This window comes from Helicoverpa armigera, chromosome 30, assembly GCF_030705265.1.
Source record: "Helicoverpa armigera isolate CAAS_96S chromosome 30, ASM3070526v1, whole genome shotgun sequence".
Taxonomy (NCBI): Eukaryota; Metazoa; Arthropoda; class Insecta; order Lepidoptera; family Noctuidae; genus Helicoverpa; species Helicoverpa armigera.
Window position 1 is genome coordinate 1096050 of NC_087149.1, and position 17984 is coordinate 1114033.

General features: G+C 40.5%; 1 protein-coding gene across 1 annotated transcript in view; it reads left to right on the plus strand.

Moving 5' to 3' along the window:
• LOC110382949 (spectrin beta chain, non-erythrocytic 1) overlaps positions 1–17984 on the plus strand; it is a 102561-nt gene that overhangs the window by 61831 nt on the left and 22746 nt on the right. The window contains exons 52-71 of the mRNA XM_064042871.1: positions 424–565; positions 1541–1648; positions 2581–2721; positions 3281–3386; positions 3771–3946; positions 4676–4803; positions 5457–5569; positions 6300–6373; positions 6686–6812; positions 8703–8877; positions 9375–9476; positions 10088–10198; positions 10571–10745; positions 11423–11611; positions 12376–12503; positions 13128–13267; positions 14859–15007; positions 15590–15804; positions 16881–17042; positions 17784–17932. Of these exons, the coding sequence (XP_063898941.1) occupies positions 424–565; positions 1541–1648; positions 2581–2721; positions 3281–3386; positions 3771–3946; positions 4676–4803; positions 5457–5569; positions 6300–6373; positions 6686–6812; positions 8703–8877; positions 9375–9476; positions 10088–10198; positions 10571–10745; positions 11423–11611; positions 12376–12503; positions 13128–13267; positions 14859–15007; positions 15590–15804; positions 16881–17042; positions 17784–17932 (2810 nt within the window). The remainder of the gene's footprint in view (positions 1–423; positions 566–1540; positions 1649–2580; positions 2722–3280; positions 3387–3770; positions 3947–4675; positions 4804–5456; positions 5570–6299; positions 6374–6685; positions 6813–8702; positions 8878–9374; positions 9477–10087; positions 10199–10570; positions 10746–11422; positions 11612–12375; positions 12504–13127; positions 13268–14858; positions 15008–15589; positions 15805–16880; positions 17043–17783; positions 17933–17984) is intronic.

The following is a 17984-nucleotide window of genomic DNA, read 5'->3' on the forward strand; positions in this document are numbered from 1 at the left end:
AAATTAATTAAGTTTTTATAGACCAATATTTGCAAAAATAATATTAGGGCGATTAAATATCCAAAATAAAAACTATTGTGTGCACTAAATATCGGATAAATTTAAATAACAATCGAAATATCGACTATAAAATGACGCGATTTAGTCATTAAATCGGTGCAGAGGAGCGATAATGCTAAAATCGCCAATTTTTATTATATTTCTTTGCCAATGGATTCCATATTATAAAACAATCAATCAACGTTAGGTTGAGTCACTATAAACATCACTTATGAAGTGCCATTCTAATCAAATTACGCGTCTTATGTGCAGTTGACAGCTGCCACTTTTCAAGAATTTTTATTTGTACTGGCTGACAATGTCAACTGCGCCAAAAAGGCTAGACCTTAACTTACAATTTTATAAACCTTCCTTACTCCTCAGGTATCCCGAACGCTCCCAAGAGATAGAAACAAGCCTGCAGAGCCTCCGCGAGGGTTGGGACCAGCTGCAGCAGCTCGCCGCTAGACGCACCGCGCTGTTAGACGACGCCATCGCTGAGCATAAGTTCGATGACAACCTCAAGGTGAGTTCGTCACAGACAGATACCCTGATCACAGGAGATAGAGACCTGCAGAGCCTCCGCGAGGTTGGGACCAGCTGCAGCAGCTCGCCGCTAGACGCACCGCGCTGTTAGACGACGCCATCGCTGAGCATAAGTTCGATGACAACCTCAAGGTGAGTTCGTCACAGACAGATACCCTGATCACAGGAGATAGAGACCTGCAGAGCCTCCGCGAGGGTTGGGACCAGCTGCAGCAGCTCGCCGCTAGACGCACCGCGCTGTTAGACGACGCCATCGCTGAGCATAAGTTCGATGACAACCTCAAGGTGAGTTCGTCACAGACCACAGATACAGGGTATCTATCCCCAGATACCCTGATCACAGGAGATAGAGACGAGCCTGCAGAGCCTGGGCTGCGGGATTGTTCGAAAGAGTTACCGCGGCGCTGGTACATACGCGGCCTACGACGGAACACGACGGTTTTTAGTCTGGCACTCCCGGGACATAAACACACCGGGAACCTCAGCGGGAGTAAATGTATGACCAATGCACTAACTAACTCAACAGAAGTGTGAATGATTGAATATTTTATCTTATATTTGTTGGTTCTGGCGACCAATTCAAATTAAAATATTTATTTGCCAAAATCACTTAAGCCACATCTAAGCTTAAGCCATATCTATAATTAAAAACCGCATGAAAATGAGTTGTGTATATTCTGACTGAGTTTATCGCCAACAAGAAACATTTTTAAATATAGCAAGTGTACTCTCTAACTATTTATATTTTTCTGGGGAGTTTGATCCGCCACTTCATCTTTCCAACAAAAACACATAGGAAGTGATGAAGGGTGGGCGTTTTGGGGGCTGTCTTTTGTTAATTTCGGTTGTTTGAACAGTGCTGTTTTGTAGCCGAATTTGAATAAACGATTTTTAATTTGATTTTTATTTCTTTTATTTATTTTAATCTAATTTGAACAATTTACTTGTGTTTCAGGAACTAGAGCTATGGGTATCGGAGGCAGTGAAGCGTATGGACGAGACCGGCGCCCCGGAGACCGTGTCTCATGCTGAGGCACTCCTCGAGCTGCATCATGAGAAGAAGGTAACTTATATAAAAAAAAACCTTATTTTGCATAGGTCTTTGAAGTTGTAAATACCCGGACAAAATATGGTTTATATTAAATAATGTCGGGACACCTTTTCACACACGGTCGGTTAGCCCCATGGTAAGTTATTAATTAACTTGTGTTATGGGTGCTAACACCACTGATAAACTACATATAGCTACATATATACATATTGTAACACCCAGACCACAGCCAACAAACATGCTCATCACACACATGTCGACCGAACCGGGAATCGAACCCGGGACCTCAGGTTCGGCAGTCCGGCATGGTGACCATTGCGCCATCGAGTCGTCATATTGTCCGGGTACATAGTAGTTTCCCGACATTGAAAGATTATAAAATATCCATTCAGTAGTTTCGGAGTTTTTAGAGTAGAAACAAAACGATAAACGATATAAAGAGGAAAGTCTTTATAAGTTTAGATTAAAAGTTTATCAGGTAAGATTTGAATTGTAAGAACGTTCCGAATTAAATATTGAATTAAAATTACTTTGAGACACAGTGAATGGTAAGATCCGATGTTTACTCAGGTAAAATATCAAAAATATATTTTACACTAGCTTCCACCAGCGGCTTCGCCCGCATGGTAAGTTGATAAAAAGTGTTCGTCTATGTTTGTGATTGTCTGTGTTAATCCAGGGTCTCACCTATCTACATACCAAATATCAACCAAATCGGTCCAGCCGTTTTTACGTGAAAGAATAGCAAACACACATCCATACATTCTCACAAACTTTCACATTTATAATAATAGTAGGATTTTCACACGATTACCCATACGAAGCAATAAACTTTTCATATTTGACGTTCAAAAAGTGCTGATTTTCAGCCTACTTTGAATAAATGACTTTTGATTTTGATTTTAAATCACAATTTCTTCAACCCAACCAATTTCCCCTTACAGGCTGAAATCGACGGTCGTCAGAAAGCCATCAGCTCGCTTCAGAAGGAGGCTGAGCAGGCTCCCGAGAAGGCCAAGCGGGTCGAAGCGCTCGCCAGCACGTTGGACAACGCATGGCTTACTAGGAAACAGTATTTGACTCAGGTATGTAAAGCAGGGGATTTTTACGGGGCTACAATTCGGTATTTGACAACCAGTCAAAAATATTCTATAGAATTGTCAAAACCGGTTACTTTCTATGCAATCTGCGATATGAATGATATGAAAATGCGAACCCAGAATTTTCATATCAACCTGTGTACTTATTTTGCTTACAACAACGAAAAGTGGATTGGTCTTATTACAAAAACTTAAAAATTTTGTCAGAAAAAAAATTGTGGCTGCCAAATGGACCTTATTTCAACGTCATATACCGACATTTTTTTAGACAAGTTTGACGTTTAAAAGTTTTTGTGGTTAGACGGTAATTGTCTAAGATGCTTTACATGGTTAAGGATTTCATTTTTGACCTCGTCAAATACTCAATTTTGCTACGTAAAATGAATGAAAGAAAAACCATTTATTCACACAAAAAAAGGTACGCAAGATAAAAATTACATACAATTTTGTATCCGCTGTTAACGCAGTTAGGTGTCATTTTTTAAGCCTTACCTTGCATTTAAGCTAAACACAGTGCATATAATGTTGTCTCTGTCCCTCTTAGGCTCATCAACTGCAACTGCTGAAGGAGCAAGCGAGACAGACAGAGGACTGGCTCGCTTCTAAAGAGGCGTTCCTGAACAATGATGATCTTGGAGAGAATTTAGATGGTAAGTGATATTTCTGATATAAATATGTATTAAAACTAGAGGTATCCGTACTTTTAACTATACCTATATCAGAAACTGGTATATTTTCCAAGGATTAACTAAAATACCTAGTTCTAATTTAAGCATACTTTGGTCTAATTTAAGCGTACGATGACATGGCAAATTAAAAACATTTTCAAAAACATCTAAAATTACTAATTTTCTTATCCTTATTCTCAGCATAACACCTGTAGACTTACTCTTCTCCAAGCTTCTGCACAGCCAACTGAGATATTTTATTAAATTCTAGGTCTAATTCCTTATAAACAGTAAATCATTTTTCTAATCGGATCAATAGATTTATAATATTAGTTAATTAACATTCTTCTCCACCTTCTCCAACAGCCGTAGACACTCTGATCCGCAAGCACGCAGAGTTCTCCAAGCTTCTCCACAGCCAACTGGGCAGGGTCGACGAGCTGCAGAAGTTCGCTGCCAGCATGCTGCAAGACCATCACTTTGATAGAGAATATGTTGAGAAGAGATTGAGAGAAATACTAGCGAGGAGGGATAAACTTGTGGTAAGTTATACTTATCGGCACGGATATTGAGCCCTGACCTTCACCTGCGCAGAAGCGATTTATTGGTTTATTGCCTTAAGTGTACAGTGCGCAAAGCGATCCCCACTCTTCCGCCGAGAGCTCAATATCCGTGCCGATAACTATATTTTGTTTTATTTTCATGGTGCATTTCTATAATCTATCTCTTGTTATTCGATTAGAGATTAAAATTTGAGATAATTTATATGGAACTCAAATGAGATACGAGGAGTCAAAATTCAGTCTCTAATTTAGTAAAAATAGTTCAGTCATGTATTAAGTAATTAGTTTTAATAGGAAATATGTTAAAATGATGTCTTGGGATGTTCAAAAGCGACAGTGAGAGTAATCGATTAAGATTTTGAAGTTATTAGCTCCCGCCCGCGGCTTCACCCGAGTGCCATGGGTGTGAGCTAGCTATAGCATTCCTCGATAAATGGGCTATCTTTAACACAGAAAGTATTTGTTTTAATGCCTGAGATGAGCTTGCTGAAGCAAACAAATATATAAATAGACTCTAAAGGCTTGTAATATCATCACAGATATTACTTACTGCCGAGTTTCATCAAAATCCTTCCAGTAGTTTTACCGTGAAAGAGTAACAAATTCCATACATACAAACACAATAATTATTATATTAGTACACCAAGCTATAATTTTACGTCTCTTTCCTACATAAATATTTCTCTAAACACTCTCTATTCTCTCTAGGAGTCATGCAAGCAACGCGGAGAGACTCTGGAACAATCCCGACAGTTGCATCAATTCTTACGCAATCTGTACCACGAGAGAGAATGGATCTCACTCAAGATGCAGATCGCTAACGATCAGAATTACAGGTAAGACTGCTTTTGTTATAAGTGCTCTTTTGTATGATTTTCAGTCTTTTAATTGATAATGTTAAGAAAAAAAAAATACTTTTATTGACACAAGACTTTCTGCCTTAATTCCATCATAACATAGATGTTTTGTTTAGTCTGGGTGTCTGTGTATTATATAGGCCACCCACCTACGATAGTCCAGCAGGCATTCTGCTACTAATATAAGATCATATTCCAATACAGTCTATTGGTCTCCACAATAGTGTAGTAGTCAGCCCTACAATTATATTGCAATCATAATTCAATTGTGGACGTTGGCGGTATTTCACTGTTAATTTAGGATGGTTTAAAACAAAATAATAGTTCAGTCACTCATTAAAACTCTTGGTAGAATCTTAATGGCAACAACTACAAAGATTCAAATGAGAGTCCATTGCAATTCAATTATGATTCAATTACGACTCAAATATTTGCGGAATGCCCCATACGCTTCAATCGTAATTGAGTCATGATTGGATCTCAGTTGGATATCAATCGTATGTCGCTTAAATAAAATTAGCAGAATTGAGCCCCAGTTGTCTAGTACCCAAAGTACACGCTCAGATTTGGACTGAAAACTTGACTTGTGTGAAGGATATTAAAAATACTATATTGTTATTATTTATTCGCAGAGAACTATCGAACTTACAAAGCAAGATTCAGAAGCATGCTGCGTTTGAGTCAGAACTGGCGGCCAACAAAGGACGTATTGACGATGTCGCTAACCATGGAGAAACTCTTATTGGTAAGTTATATAACTCATTTATACGTTTAAAGGCAGTAAATGTAACTTCTACCTATGCTATATTTTACAGTACAAGGCCCAACTTCACCGTCTACAGAAATTTCTGTTCATAAAATAGTTGTTTATGTGCTTTTGAATGGCTTTATTCGCAAATTTTGATTTAATCATCATCCTCCCAGCCTTTTTCCCAATCATGTTGGGGTCGGCTTCCAGTCTAACCGGATGCAGCTGAGTACCAGTGCTTTACAAGAAGCGACTGCCTGTCTGACCTCCTCAACCCAGTTACCCGCGCAACCCGATACTCCCTTGGTTAGACTGGTGTCAGACTTACTGGCTTCTGACTACCCGTAACGACTGCCAAGGATGTTCAATGACAGCCGGGACCTACAGTTTAACGTGCCATCCGAAACACAGTCAATGGTGTCTAAGATATACTTAGAAAGTACATACAAACTTAGACAAGTTGCATTGGTACTTGCCTGACCTGGGATCGAACCCGCGCCCTCATACTTGAGAGGTTGGTCCTTTACCCACTAGGTCACCACGACCATAAAAAATTTTTTGTTATTTAATCCATACAGTATTTTCATTGTGAAAGCGCATCAGACAAACTTAGTTAATTTCATGTTTATAATATTAGTAAGCAATGAAACTGATTCGCTAAAAGACCAATAAAAAAATAAATAATACATTTATCAACGTCTTCTTCATATATATTTTTTATTTGCAGAAGCCAAACACTACGCGTCCCAAGAAATTGCGAAACACGTTGAAGAACTAGAAAACCAATGGCGAGAATTACAGGTAAATACAATATATGTACTCCCTTCTGCACTCCCTCATATATGTGCTCCTTCATAAACTCCCTTTATTTATAGAGGTACATTCCCCTATTTACATCCTTATGTACTCCCCCTATGTACAAACGACAGCACATAATACTACCTCAGTCTGTCAAATGTCTTCAATAGATTTTCAACCTTATTACAATAGAGGAAGGTTAATGTTCGATTGGATTGAAAATTTGACAGATTCGATCAGGCTGACCTGTTGGCGTCTTAACAAAAATTCTTGTATAATTAAAAACTTATGTTAAATTGATTTTTTATTTAACAGGCAGCAGCAAAACTCCGTCGCTCCCGTCTCCAAGAGGCATACCAAGCGCGAGTGTACCTCCGAGGCTTAGACGACTTCACAGCCTGGCTGGACGACGTCGAGGCTCAACTGCTGAGCGAGGACCACGGTATGAGCATAGCACATGTATGAGCATAGCATATGTATGAGTGTAGCGTGTACCCGCGAGGCTTAGACGACTTCACCGCCTGGCTGGACGACGTAGAGGCTCAACTGCTCAGCGAGGACCACGGTATGAGCATAGCACATGTATGAGCATAGCATATGTATGAGTGTAGCGTGTACCCGCGAGGCTTAGACGACTTCACCGCCTGGCTGGACGACGTAGAGGCTCAACTGCTCAGCGAGGACCACGGTATGAGCATAGCACATGTATGAGCATAGCATATGTATGAGTGTAGCGTGTACCCGCGAGGCTTAGACGACTTCACCGCCTGGCTGGACGACGTAGAGGCTCAATTGCTCAGCGAGGACCACGGTATGAGCATAGCACATGTATGAGCATAGCACATGTATGAGTGTAGCGTGTACCTCCGAGGCCTAGACGACTTCACCGCCTGGCTGGACGACGTAGAGGCTCAACTGCTCAGCGAGGACCACGGTATGAGCATAGCACATGTATGAGCATAGCACATGTATGAGTGTAGCGTGTACCTCCGAGGCCTAGACGACTTCACCGCCTGGCTGGACGACGTAGAGGCTCAACTGCTGAGCGAGGACCACGGTATGAGCATAGCACATGTATGAGCATGACATATGTATGAGTGTAGCGTGTACCTCCGAGGCTTAGACGACTTCACAGCCTGGCTGGACGACGTAGAGGCTCAGCTACTCAGCGAGGACCACGGTATGAGCATAGCACATGTATGAGCATAACATATGTATGAGTGTAGCGTGTACCTCCGAGGCTTAGACGACTTCACCGCCTGGCTGGACGACGTAGAGGCTCAACTGCTGAGCGAGGACCACGGTATGAGCATAGCACATGTATGAGCATAGCATATGTATGAGTGTAGCGTGTACCTCCGAGGCTTAGACGACTTCACAGCCTGGCTGGACGACGTAGAGGCTCAACTGCTGAGTGAAGACCACGGTATGAGCATAGCACATGTATGAGCATGACATATGTATGAGTGTAGCGTGTACCTCCGAGGCTTAGACGACTTCACAGCCTGGCTGGACGACGTAGAGGCTCAACTGCTGAGTGAAGACCACGGTATGAGCATAGCACATGTATGAGCATGACATATGTATGAGTGTAGCGTGTACCTCCGAGGCTTAGACGACTTCACAGCCTGGCTGGACGACGTAGAGGCTCAACTGCTCAGCGAGGACCACGGTATGAGCATAGCACATGTATGAGCATAACATATGTATGAGTGTAGTGTACCTCCGAGGCTTAGATGACTTCACAGCCTGGCTGGACGACGTAGAGGCTCAACTGCTCAGCGAGGACCACGGTATGAGCATAGCACATGTATGAGTGTAGCGTGTACCTCCGAGGCTTAGACGACTTCACCGCCTGGCTGGACGACGTCGAGGCTCAACTGCTGAGCGAGGACCACGGTATGAGTAGAGCATACTACCTATTATCCGGGGTTCCACCCGTATTCCGTAAGAACCCAGTCCGTATAAAACGCCTAAGGCCTTCCTCGACAACCCCAGTGGGGCCCAGCAGGACCAACGCCTGCCGGGGCTACGGGATTATTCGCGCGAGTTACCGCGGCCCTGGTACATAAAGGGCTTAAGAAGGAACATGGTGGGTTTTAGTCTGACACTCCCTCATGCTGCACACACAGCAGGAGCCAGAGGAGTACTTTATCATGGAGAACTTAATTTATGATAAACAGTTGTTTAGGTACCTTAATCAGACGTTTAACTCGTTGGTGAAATATCTTTAAGAAATCATTCAGCTTGTTTCATTTTTTTTATATGAGTAGTGATATCCTTTACAGTAACATATTTCCCAGTAATAAAACCTAAAAATTTCCCTACACAGGCAAAGACCTAGCCTCAGTAACAGCCCTCCTCAAACGTCACTCGCGCTTAGAACAGCAAGTGTCAAGTAAAGCGGACTACGCGACGCAACTGGCTGACAACGCTAGACAGCTGGCTGATAGCAACCATTTTATGGCTGAAGAGATTCTGAGTAAGGCTGATCAGGCTGTTAAGAGGTGAGTGTTGGCGTTAGAATACCAAAATTATTATTATTGTATCAAAATGGCCTGTAAAAGCTCTATAGAATTGTTAGTTGAAGTTAGTTCCACAATTATAAGTAGTATTTACCAATAAACTTCTTAATATTTTTTAATTGTCAAATCATTTCCAAAATATATTTTAACTAAAAAAACAATTAACTTTTGTTGAACGCTTTAGAATTGGCAATAAAAAAAAATTAAGTATTGTTTCATAAATAGTACAAATGTTTTGTCAAAATCAATTACAGAGTTTTAACTTGAACAAACGTACGTAGAATTTATGTGATTGTGATACATTGTAAATACTTACGTAATACGTTGTGGTCCTTAATTTTTTATTTGCTTTTTCATTAAATCGTAAATCAAATCTATCAATTAATCGTTAAAACCCGCCCTCATAGAACTAATTACATTATACTCACGAACCAAACACATAAATTAAATTGTTCCCTAATTATTCTTGTACTTAAAAGGTACCGCCAACTACAAGAGCCGATGCAGATCCGTCGCGACAACTTGGAGGATGCTGCGTTACTGCACAGATGGGACAGAGATGCTGATGAAGAGTTCAGATGGTATGTAATAATATTAATAAATAATGTATTTACAATTACAATTATTTCAAAAATATATATTTCAACAATATTTTATTTCTGATTGAAAAGTATTATGAGATCTATATTTTTAAATCCAAATAAAATAATGCACACTTCATATTATAAAATACACAATAAATACAGACAGTTTATGTACAACGGCGCGCTTAAAGCAGAATTGGGTTCTCTTACAGCCAACCTTAAAGCGATAGAGAGAATATTGATTTCAAATGTTGTTAGTAATTTTATTAATTTAACCACGTCCGTCATGCAGACAAAAGAGTTAAACAACCGGTGTGTATCACATATGACACATGGGACAGGGAACTTATTAACTTAGCAGGAGATTCTCAATTTGTTTTTGCACTGAAAGGGAAAAAATATAACTTTTGCCATGGCTTTAGAAAACCATCTACTAGATAGTCCGAACAAGTCCTTAACATTTGGATAAGTGAGCCCGTTCTTGAGTTATAAAATTACAACAAAAATTAACTTTTATATATGAGGATATTAGTATAGATTATATGCATGTAAATTGATGTACTATATAAACAGACAGTCATCTACATCATATATTTAATTGAACACAGGTTACGTGAACGCGAAGCTGCAGTGCGCCAAGAGGACGCGGGTTCGACGCTCGCCGAGTCACAGGCGATGCTTAAGAAACATCTCGCTTTGGAAGCTGAACTCTTGGCTAGGTAAGATTTGTGAGACTTTAAAATTCGGATAATAAGTTTAGGCAATATACCTACATTTTTTTTGTAAACGATGTGTCCTATGAATGTGTTAAAAAAACCTTTTTCTCCTGTAAGTTGCATTTATAATCATGTAACCGACCTTAGTACCAGATGTTTGACTACTAGAGGAGGTACTCATTCTCAATTCAAAGTATATATAAATACATAGTATTTGATACTCGTTTCATATATAGTTTTTGCAAGGCAAACAAAATTAAATAATTTTGAAGATATTTTTAATTCGCATGTTCTTTTATATGTTTTTAGAAGTTTTCAATTGTTACGTTTTTTTTTAAAATATATTTGGGCTTATTCCCATCATTTTTCCTCTAGAGAGCCAATAATAAAAGCCCTAATAGGGCGAGCGAGCCAACTCTCTCGTCGCGGTCACTTCGCATGGAGCACCCTGGAGGCCCGCGCCCGCGACCTCAGCGCAGCCCTGCGAGCGCTGCTGGATGCTGCCGCTGCCAGGACTGCGCATATACGCGATACTGCTGCGCTGCTGCAGGTAGGCTCATCATCATCTACTCATCATTATTATCTATTACTTATTTATTCTGTCCCAATTTTAGGGATTCTGTTCAATGTTCAACCTTCTACCAGTTATACTGTAGTAATGCTTGCTCGTACTTCATAGTAGCAATGTTAAGTAAAAGCTTGGCCTAAAATTAGGGCAAAATCGGCGTCTTTCTGAGATTTGGTTTTTATCACTATGATAATCCACAGCCATTGAAAAAAAATGTCTCATAAGTCAAGTAACGAACCTTTTTTATACTTTTTCCAATACTGTACAAAATATTTAGAATATTTACAATCATATAGGTAAGAAAACATTTGATTCTAACAATCCCATAACAGGCTTTTTGGAAGGGATTTCTTATGAAATAAATTGTGCTTTTGCCTGGGGCCCGATCCTGCTAAGTTAATGTTAAAATTGAATAGCGTCATTTGGTCAATATAGTAGTCTGCTCTAGAATAATATTGCAATCGTAAATCATTTAAAAGAAAAGATAGTGGAATGCCAGATATGCTTCAATAGTAATTGGATCTCAGTCGGATGTGAATCGTATGTCGTTTAAGTAAAATTGCAGAATCGTGCGACTAATTTCTGTGTGTAACTGTGTACATAAACTATCCAGTAAATAAAACATTTTCAACCGTATTAACTTTCCCTTTCTCTTCTAGCTACTCTCAGAAATATCAGAAGCCGAAGCCTGGCTGCTAGAACGCCGCATAGTCCTGGTATCAGGTGATGTAGGACGTGACGAGGAGTCGGCGCTAGCCCTCGCGCGCCGCCTGGACGCCGCGCAGCGAGACCTCACGGGGGCTGATGCTACGCTTGCTAAGCTGGATAAAGCTGCTGCTGGGTTGAAGGTACTACTGAAGTCCTCCTAGCCGATTATCGGCTGTTCTCATGCAAGGAGATCAGCTCACTATTCCTTCACTCTATATCCCGATACTCTATATCTCAATAGCCCGATGGGACGGCAATCCGACACCACCGGAGAGAGATCAGGCGCAGGACTGACATTTACTAAACGTGCTCTCCGATGCACGGGTGTATCAATCACCAACTTCCAGGCTCCGGGCTGCTTTGTGTATGTTTCTAAAACCCACAAAGCGATTTCGGCCTGACTCGGGATTTGAACCCGAGACCTCGTGGTTAGCAGCCGCGCTTACGACAGCTAGACCAACGAGGCAGTTAAAAGGTAGTACTATGATCTGGCTGTTCCTCGTGGCTCCACCCTAGGTGAAGACTACTCCTGCTACAAATATAAATGCTTTTGTGTTATTTGCGGTCTCCAGGGAACGACTTCTCGTATTTCAATAAATATAGTTATGCCTACGGCCTTTTCAGGCTTTCAATTATCTCTGTACTTAATTTAATTTAAATCGGTTCAGTAATTTTGGCGTGAAAGCGCGACTGATTTTCGTTATTTTTTTCGAACTTAAAGATAATTAGGTAAATAGTTACGAATTTGTTGAGGCTTTTAATAAGTTTTAAGTTTTCTATTTATTTATGTATTACTGTGTGCTATTTAGATTGTTTAAAAATTATCCGCTCTGTTTTAATAACTTCCGAACCTTACACCAAAATTCTTTATACACTTACTTATTTGTTATACCTTTTAAAACAGGACCGGCCAACCATAGACAGTGAACAACTACAGAAGAGAATAGACGAACTCAAAGCTACGTACGAAGACATGAAACTATTGTCGGCTAAGAGACAGCAACGATTACAGCAGAGCTTGAAATACTTCAAGTAAGTAAACCCAGGTTTTTAATGTGTATTTTACCAATGTAGTAAGTTTAAAATACCTATACAATGTTTTTCTTTTATGTTTTACTAAATTTAATATTGGGTGTGAGGTGTGATCGTATCATTCGTGGAGTTTTTATGTCCAATTTATATCTAAGTCATAAAAAGAGAGGCGTTATAAGTTTAACAATATAATATAAAAATAGGGTGTCTTCCCGTTTTATATCGTTACCATAGAACTTAAACGGCTGAACCAATTTCGTCCCAATTTTTTTGTTTTATCCAGCGTTAGTTTTAAAACATGTTTCGTCAAAATATATTGAACTATATTGAAACTAATATATTGAAATTTCTTAATTCACGGCTTAGCTTGTAATACTCTGTTACTCTACTTATCAGTATTCCTGTCTCAAGAATCGTAAATGTGACAGATATACATATAATGTTTTTGACCAGTCCTTTGCCTAGTTTGGGGCTAATGATAACAGAAAATGTACCTTTTTCTAAATAAATTTCTTATTCTTATTCTTAAGTTGAGTCGCGGTAGTTACTACTATTAACGCTCTAATGAGTCCGTTTTGGACTTTTTAATATTTTCTACAAAATTAACCAACTCCTATTACACAGGTTCGTCCAAGAATGCGAAGAAGTCCAGGAATGGATCAGCGAGCAGATGACGACGGCTGCCAGCGAGGAGTACGGGCTGGATGTGGAACACGTGGAGACTCTGCAGCAAGCCTTCGACAACTTCCTCGCACAGCTACAGGGTGAGAGAGACAGTTAGATATAAGTACAGGAGTGGACCAGCGAGCAGATGACGACGGCTGCCAGCGAGGAGTACGGGCTGGATGTGGAACACGTGGAGACTCTGCAGCAAGCCTTCGACAACTTCCTCGCACAGCTACAGGGTGAGAGAGACAGTTAGATATAAGTACAGGAGTGGACCAGCGAGCAGATGACGACGGCTGCCAGCGAGGAGTACGGGCTGGATGTGGAACACGTGGAGACTCTGCAGCAAGCCTTCGACAACTTCCTCGCACAGCTACAGGGTGAGAGAGACAGTTAGATATAAGTACAGGAGTGGACCAGCGAGCAGATGACGACGGCTGCCAGCGAGGAGTACGGGCTGGATGTGGAACACGTGGAGACTCTGCAGCAAGCCTTCGACAACTTCCTCGCACAGCTACAGGGTGAGAGAGACAGTTAGATATAAGTACAGGAGTGGACCAGCGAGCAGATGACGACGGCTGCCAGCGAGGAGTACGGGCTGGATGTGGAACACGTGGAGACTCTGCAGCAAGCCTTCGACAACTTCCTCGCACAGCTACAGGGTGAGAGAGACAGTTAGATATAAGTACAGGAGTGGACCAGCGAGCAGATGACGACGGCTGCCAGCGAGGAGTACGGGCTGGATGTGGAACACGTGGAGACTCTGCAGCAAGCCTTCGACAACTTCCTCGCACAGCTACAGGGTGAGAGAGACAGTTAGATATAAGTACAGGAGTGGACCAGCGAGCAGATGACGACGGCTGCCAGCGAGGAGTACGGGCTGGATGTGGAACACGTGGAGACTCTGCAGCAAGCCTTCGACAACTTCCTCGCACAGCTACAGGGTGAGAGAGAGTTAGATAGGAGAATAAGAGAAAGAGAGTGACTTTTACGAAGTTGAATGGTGATTGAAAGACTAGTGCATTTAATATCACTGTAGAACCAGAAATGTGTAAATAATTAAAAGTATTACGCACATTAGTATGTGCGTAATACTTTTAATTATTTCTGCTCTCCATCATCAAGTCATCTTCAAACCTTCACTGTTGCAAAGGTATATTCAATACAAATAATATGAGCCCAAACACGAAGTAGTTTACATATTCGGTTGTCGAGTTCCCTCGACCTTCTTTCGTCTCCATCATCAGGTCAGCTCCAAACCTTTACTGTTGCATATTGTTATAAGACATACACCTTATAGTCAAGTTTTTATCCTGCGCATGCCTACAACTTTCAAAAGTTGCCCTGGATTTCTATCTGCCCATCATCAGATCCTGACCTGATGATTATGGGACCACCTGTGAGGTATACCCTATCAAACAAAAAAATAATTTAATAAAATAGTCCATAAATAGTTTTATGAACGATGTTTTCATAACAGCGCCTGAACAATTATTAAAGCATTTTTTTCGTATGAAGGTGTAAAAAAAATGAATTAGAGAGTATGCCATATTTTTTAAACATTTTTATCTTTTTTTTGAGATACGTCACATTGTTATAGGACGTGGGGCAATTTTGATCCATCTTCTTTCTTTTTATCTATTTTATCTTAGACGCCATTAAAATATTTTTATTTCATTTCCTCAACAGCCAACGAGGGCAGGATCGAGGGTGTCTGCGAGGCTGGCACGGTGCTGCTAGAAGAAAATACTCCTGAAGCTGACCGGGTGAAGCAGAGGATCGATGACATTAAAGGCTTGTGGGATGATCTGAAAGAACTGGCGCTGGCTAGGCAGGAGGTGAGATGAAATTTAATATCTAACAGTAATTTAAACAAAACTTCTTTTTTTATCGTGGTTATACTCGTCGGCATTAAATAATATTAATATAACCACGAAAAAATGTATAAAAAATTTAATGTCTAATATTCACGTAGGCTTCAGAAATCAATATTACACAGTAATGTTAGCAAAAATAATCTGGTCTGTTCCAGTTGTTTTTTTATATTTGAAAGATTAAAATATAATACATATATGCAATTCGTTATTTAAATAAGTCAAAAATATATCCTTTTATCGTATTCATATTTTATGGTTAAATGACATTTGTCGATATGGGGGGAAAAACATATTACTGATAATAGTGAAAAATCTGTGATATTATAGTTTTCTGACAGTTAATCCAACACTTTCAGTGTTGGATTTAACTTGCTGTAAACTGCAATATTTTGTGTAATCGAATTCAAAAGTCTACTAAGTCTAATATGAAAACAGTGGCCTAGAATAGGCTAGGAGGATCATCATCACTAATATTCTTAATGCGAAAGTTTACACATAAGGATATATTAAAAACTTTTTCCTAACGCATCTTTTTGTCCCCAGGCTTTAGCCGGAGCCCGTCAAGTCCACGAGTTCGACCGCTCAGCCGAAGAGACAGCGGCCTGGGTCGGCGAGAAGGAATCCGCCCTCGGTAGCGAGAGTGTACCCCCGAGGTCTTTGCATGAGCTACATGCGCAGAAGAGGAGCTTGGATGCTTTGAAAGCTGATTTAGATGCTATTAAAGCTGCCCATGATAAGCTGCAGGTTGAGGCTGAGAGGTAAGCTAATTTATATATTTATTTTCTTTACTAGCTTCCGCCCGCGGCTTTGCCCGCGTAGAGTTCGGTTATATCGCGTTTCCAAGTGAATTCTTCAAAAGTCCGGGATAAAAACTATCCTATGTTCTTTCTCAAGGTCAACTTTATCTCTGTACCTAATTTTATTAAAATCAGTTCAGTGGTTTAGACGTGAAAGCATAACAGACAGACAGACAGGCAGAGTGTACCTCCGAGGTCTTTGCATGAGCTGCATGCTCAGAAGAGGAGCTTGGATGCCCTTAAAGCTGATTTAGATGCTATTAAGGCTGCTCATGATAAACTGCAGGTTGAGGCTGAGAGGTACGTCGTTTTCTATAACCTATCCGTTGATTTGAAGAGTCAGAGATGGTTACCCCATCTACAGAAAGACCAAGCCTTACGGAACCTGGTCATTAAAGTAATGACAAAATGGTCACCCATCTGTAATCCGCTGGTTAAGCAAGCCTTGCTTAACCTGATGATCGATCGTCTCATGTGGCTGTCACTTAGCCATTAGCTTAATTATCAATAAATAAGAATATTTTTTTTTATGGTTTCGTACCTAAAGGGAAAAACGAAACCCTATCATTAATAATTTGCTCTTGTCGCAGATATTATATTTCTGTTGCTACTATAACAAAAATTACTCGAAACTGGTATAAAATGAATAGAATTTCGTAATTGAAACATTTCGTCTTCGCCCAGTCACTTAATATCCCTGAGCGAAGACTTTGGACCGGATTTGACCATTATCATTTCTTCTTAGAATTTTTTCGTCAGTAAATACTATCGGTTGCGATCTATTAAAAATGAATGTTATTAAGTGGTGGTTAAGTTAAACATAGAGCTTGAACAACAGAAATTGTTGTAGTAATCCCTATCTGTTTAAAATTTTTCTCGAGATTTTGACACGTGCTTAAAATATATTCATTTTTTCACTTTCACGCTTTTTAAATATAGTGTTTTTTTATTGTTTTACTAGGGTAGTTTTTTTGTGTTGTAAATAACTATGTAACTGTACTTGAAATTAACCATAAAATCTTTCTTTCTACCCACAGACTAGGCACAGCGTTCCCCGACGCTAAAGAACACGTGACAGTCAAACTAGAAGACGTGACCGAAGCCCTAACAGCCCTCGTCCAGCGAGCAGACCAGTGTTCTCAACAGTTGGAGTTAGCAGCACAGTTGCAGGCGTACTTCGATACCTATCAGGAGTTGCTGTAAGTTTAATTATAATACGTCTAAGACCGATTTCGGCCACGGTAGCTGTTCTCATATAAGGAGATTAGCGAGCGCAGGACATATTACAGTGCACGCACGTTTGCTTGTACTGCGGTGCACTCAGTATGCCTCCACTCTCATGGCGCGATGCGACGACAATCCGACACCACCGGAGAGAGAGCACAAGCGCCACCGACAGTAACGTGCGACACGATGCATGGGTGTAACAATCACCAACTTACAGACACTGGGGTGCTTTGTGAAAGTTCATAAAACCCACAAAGCCATTTCGGCCCTACCCGGTAATCGAACCCCCCTAGTTGCGCTTGCGACCACTAGACCAACGAGGCAGTCAAATAATTATTAGCTGTTGACCGCAGTTTCACTCTTGTCTCGTGAGAACTGCCAAGGTTTTCTTACATATTTATATAGTAACAAGTGATGCTAGTATTAGCTATTAATATGTTCTTACATATATAACTAGCCGTTTTCCCGCGGTTTCACCCGCGTCCCGTGGGAACTACTGCCCGTACCGGGATAAAATATAGCCTATGTTACTCGTGGATAATGTAGCTTTCGAATGGTGAAAGAATTTTTAAAAACTGTCCAGTAGTTTTTGAGCCTATTCATTACAACCAAACAAACAAAGTTTTCCTCTTTATAATATTAGTATAGACAAGTGATGCTAGTATTAGCGTATGCTTGTATAAGCGTATGTTAATTAAAACTATCATCTACAGAGCCTGGACAAACGAGACCCTAGCCCGAGTGACGGCACCGGACTTAGCCACCGATGTGTCGGGGGCGGAGCGCCTGCTGGCCAGACACCAGGACATCAAAGTGGAGATAGAGGCCAAAGAAGAGGCCTTCCAGACCTTGTATAATGACGGTAAGTAGTTTCTACCCAAGTTCGTTATTTGTCTTTGACTTTGACTTCGAAT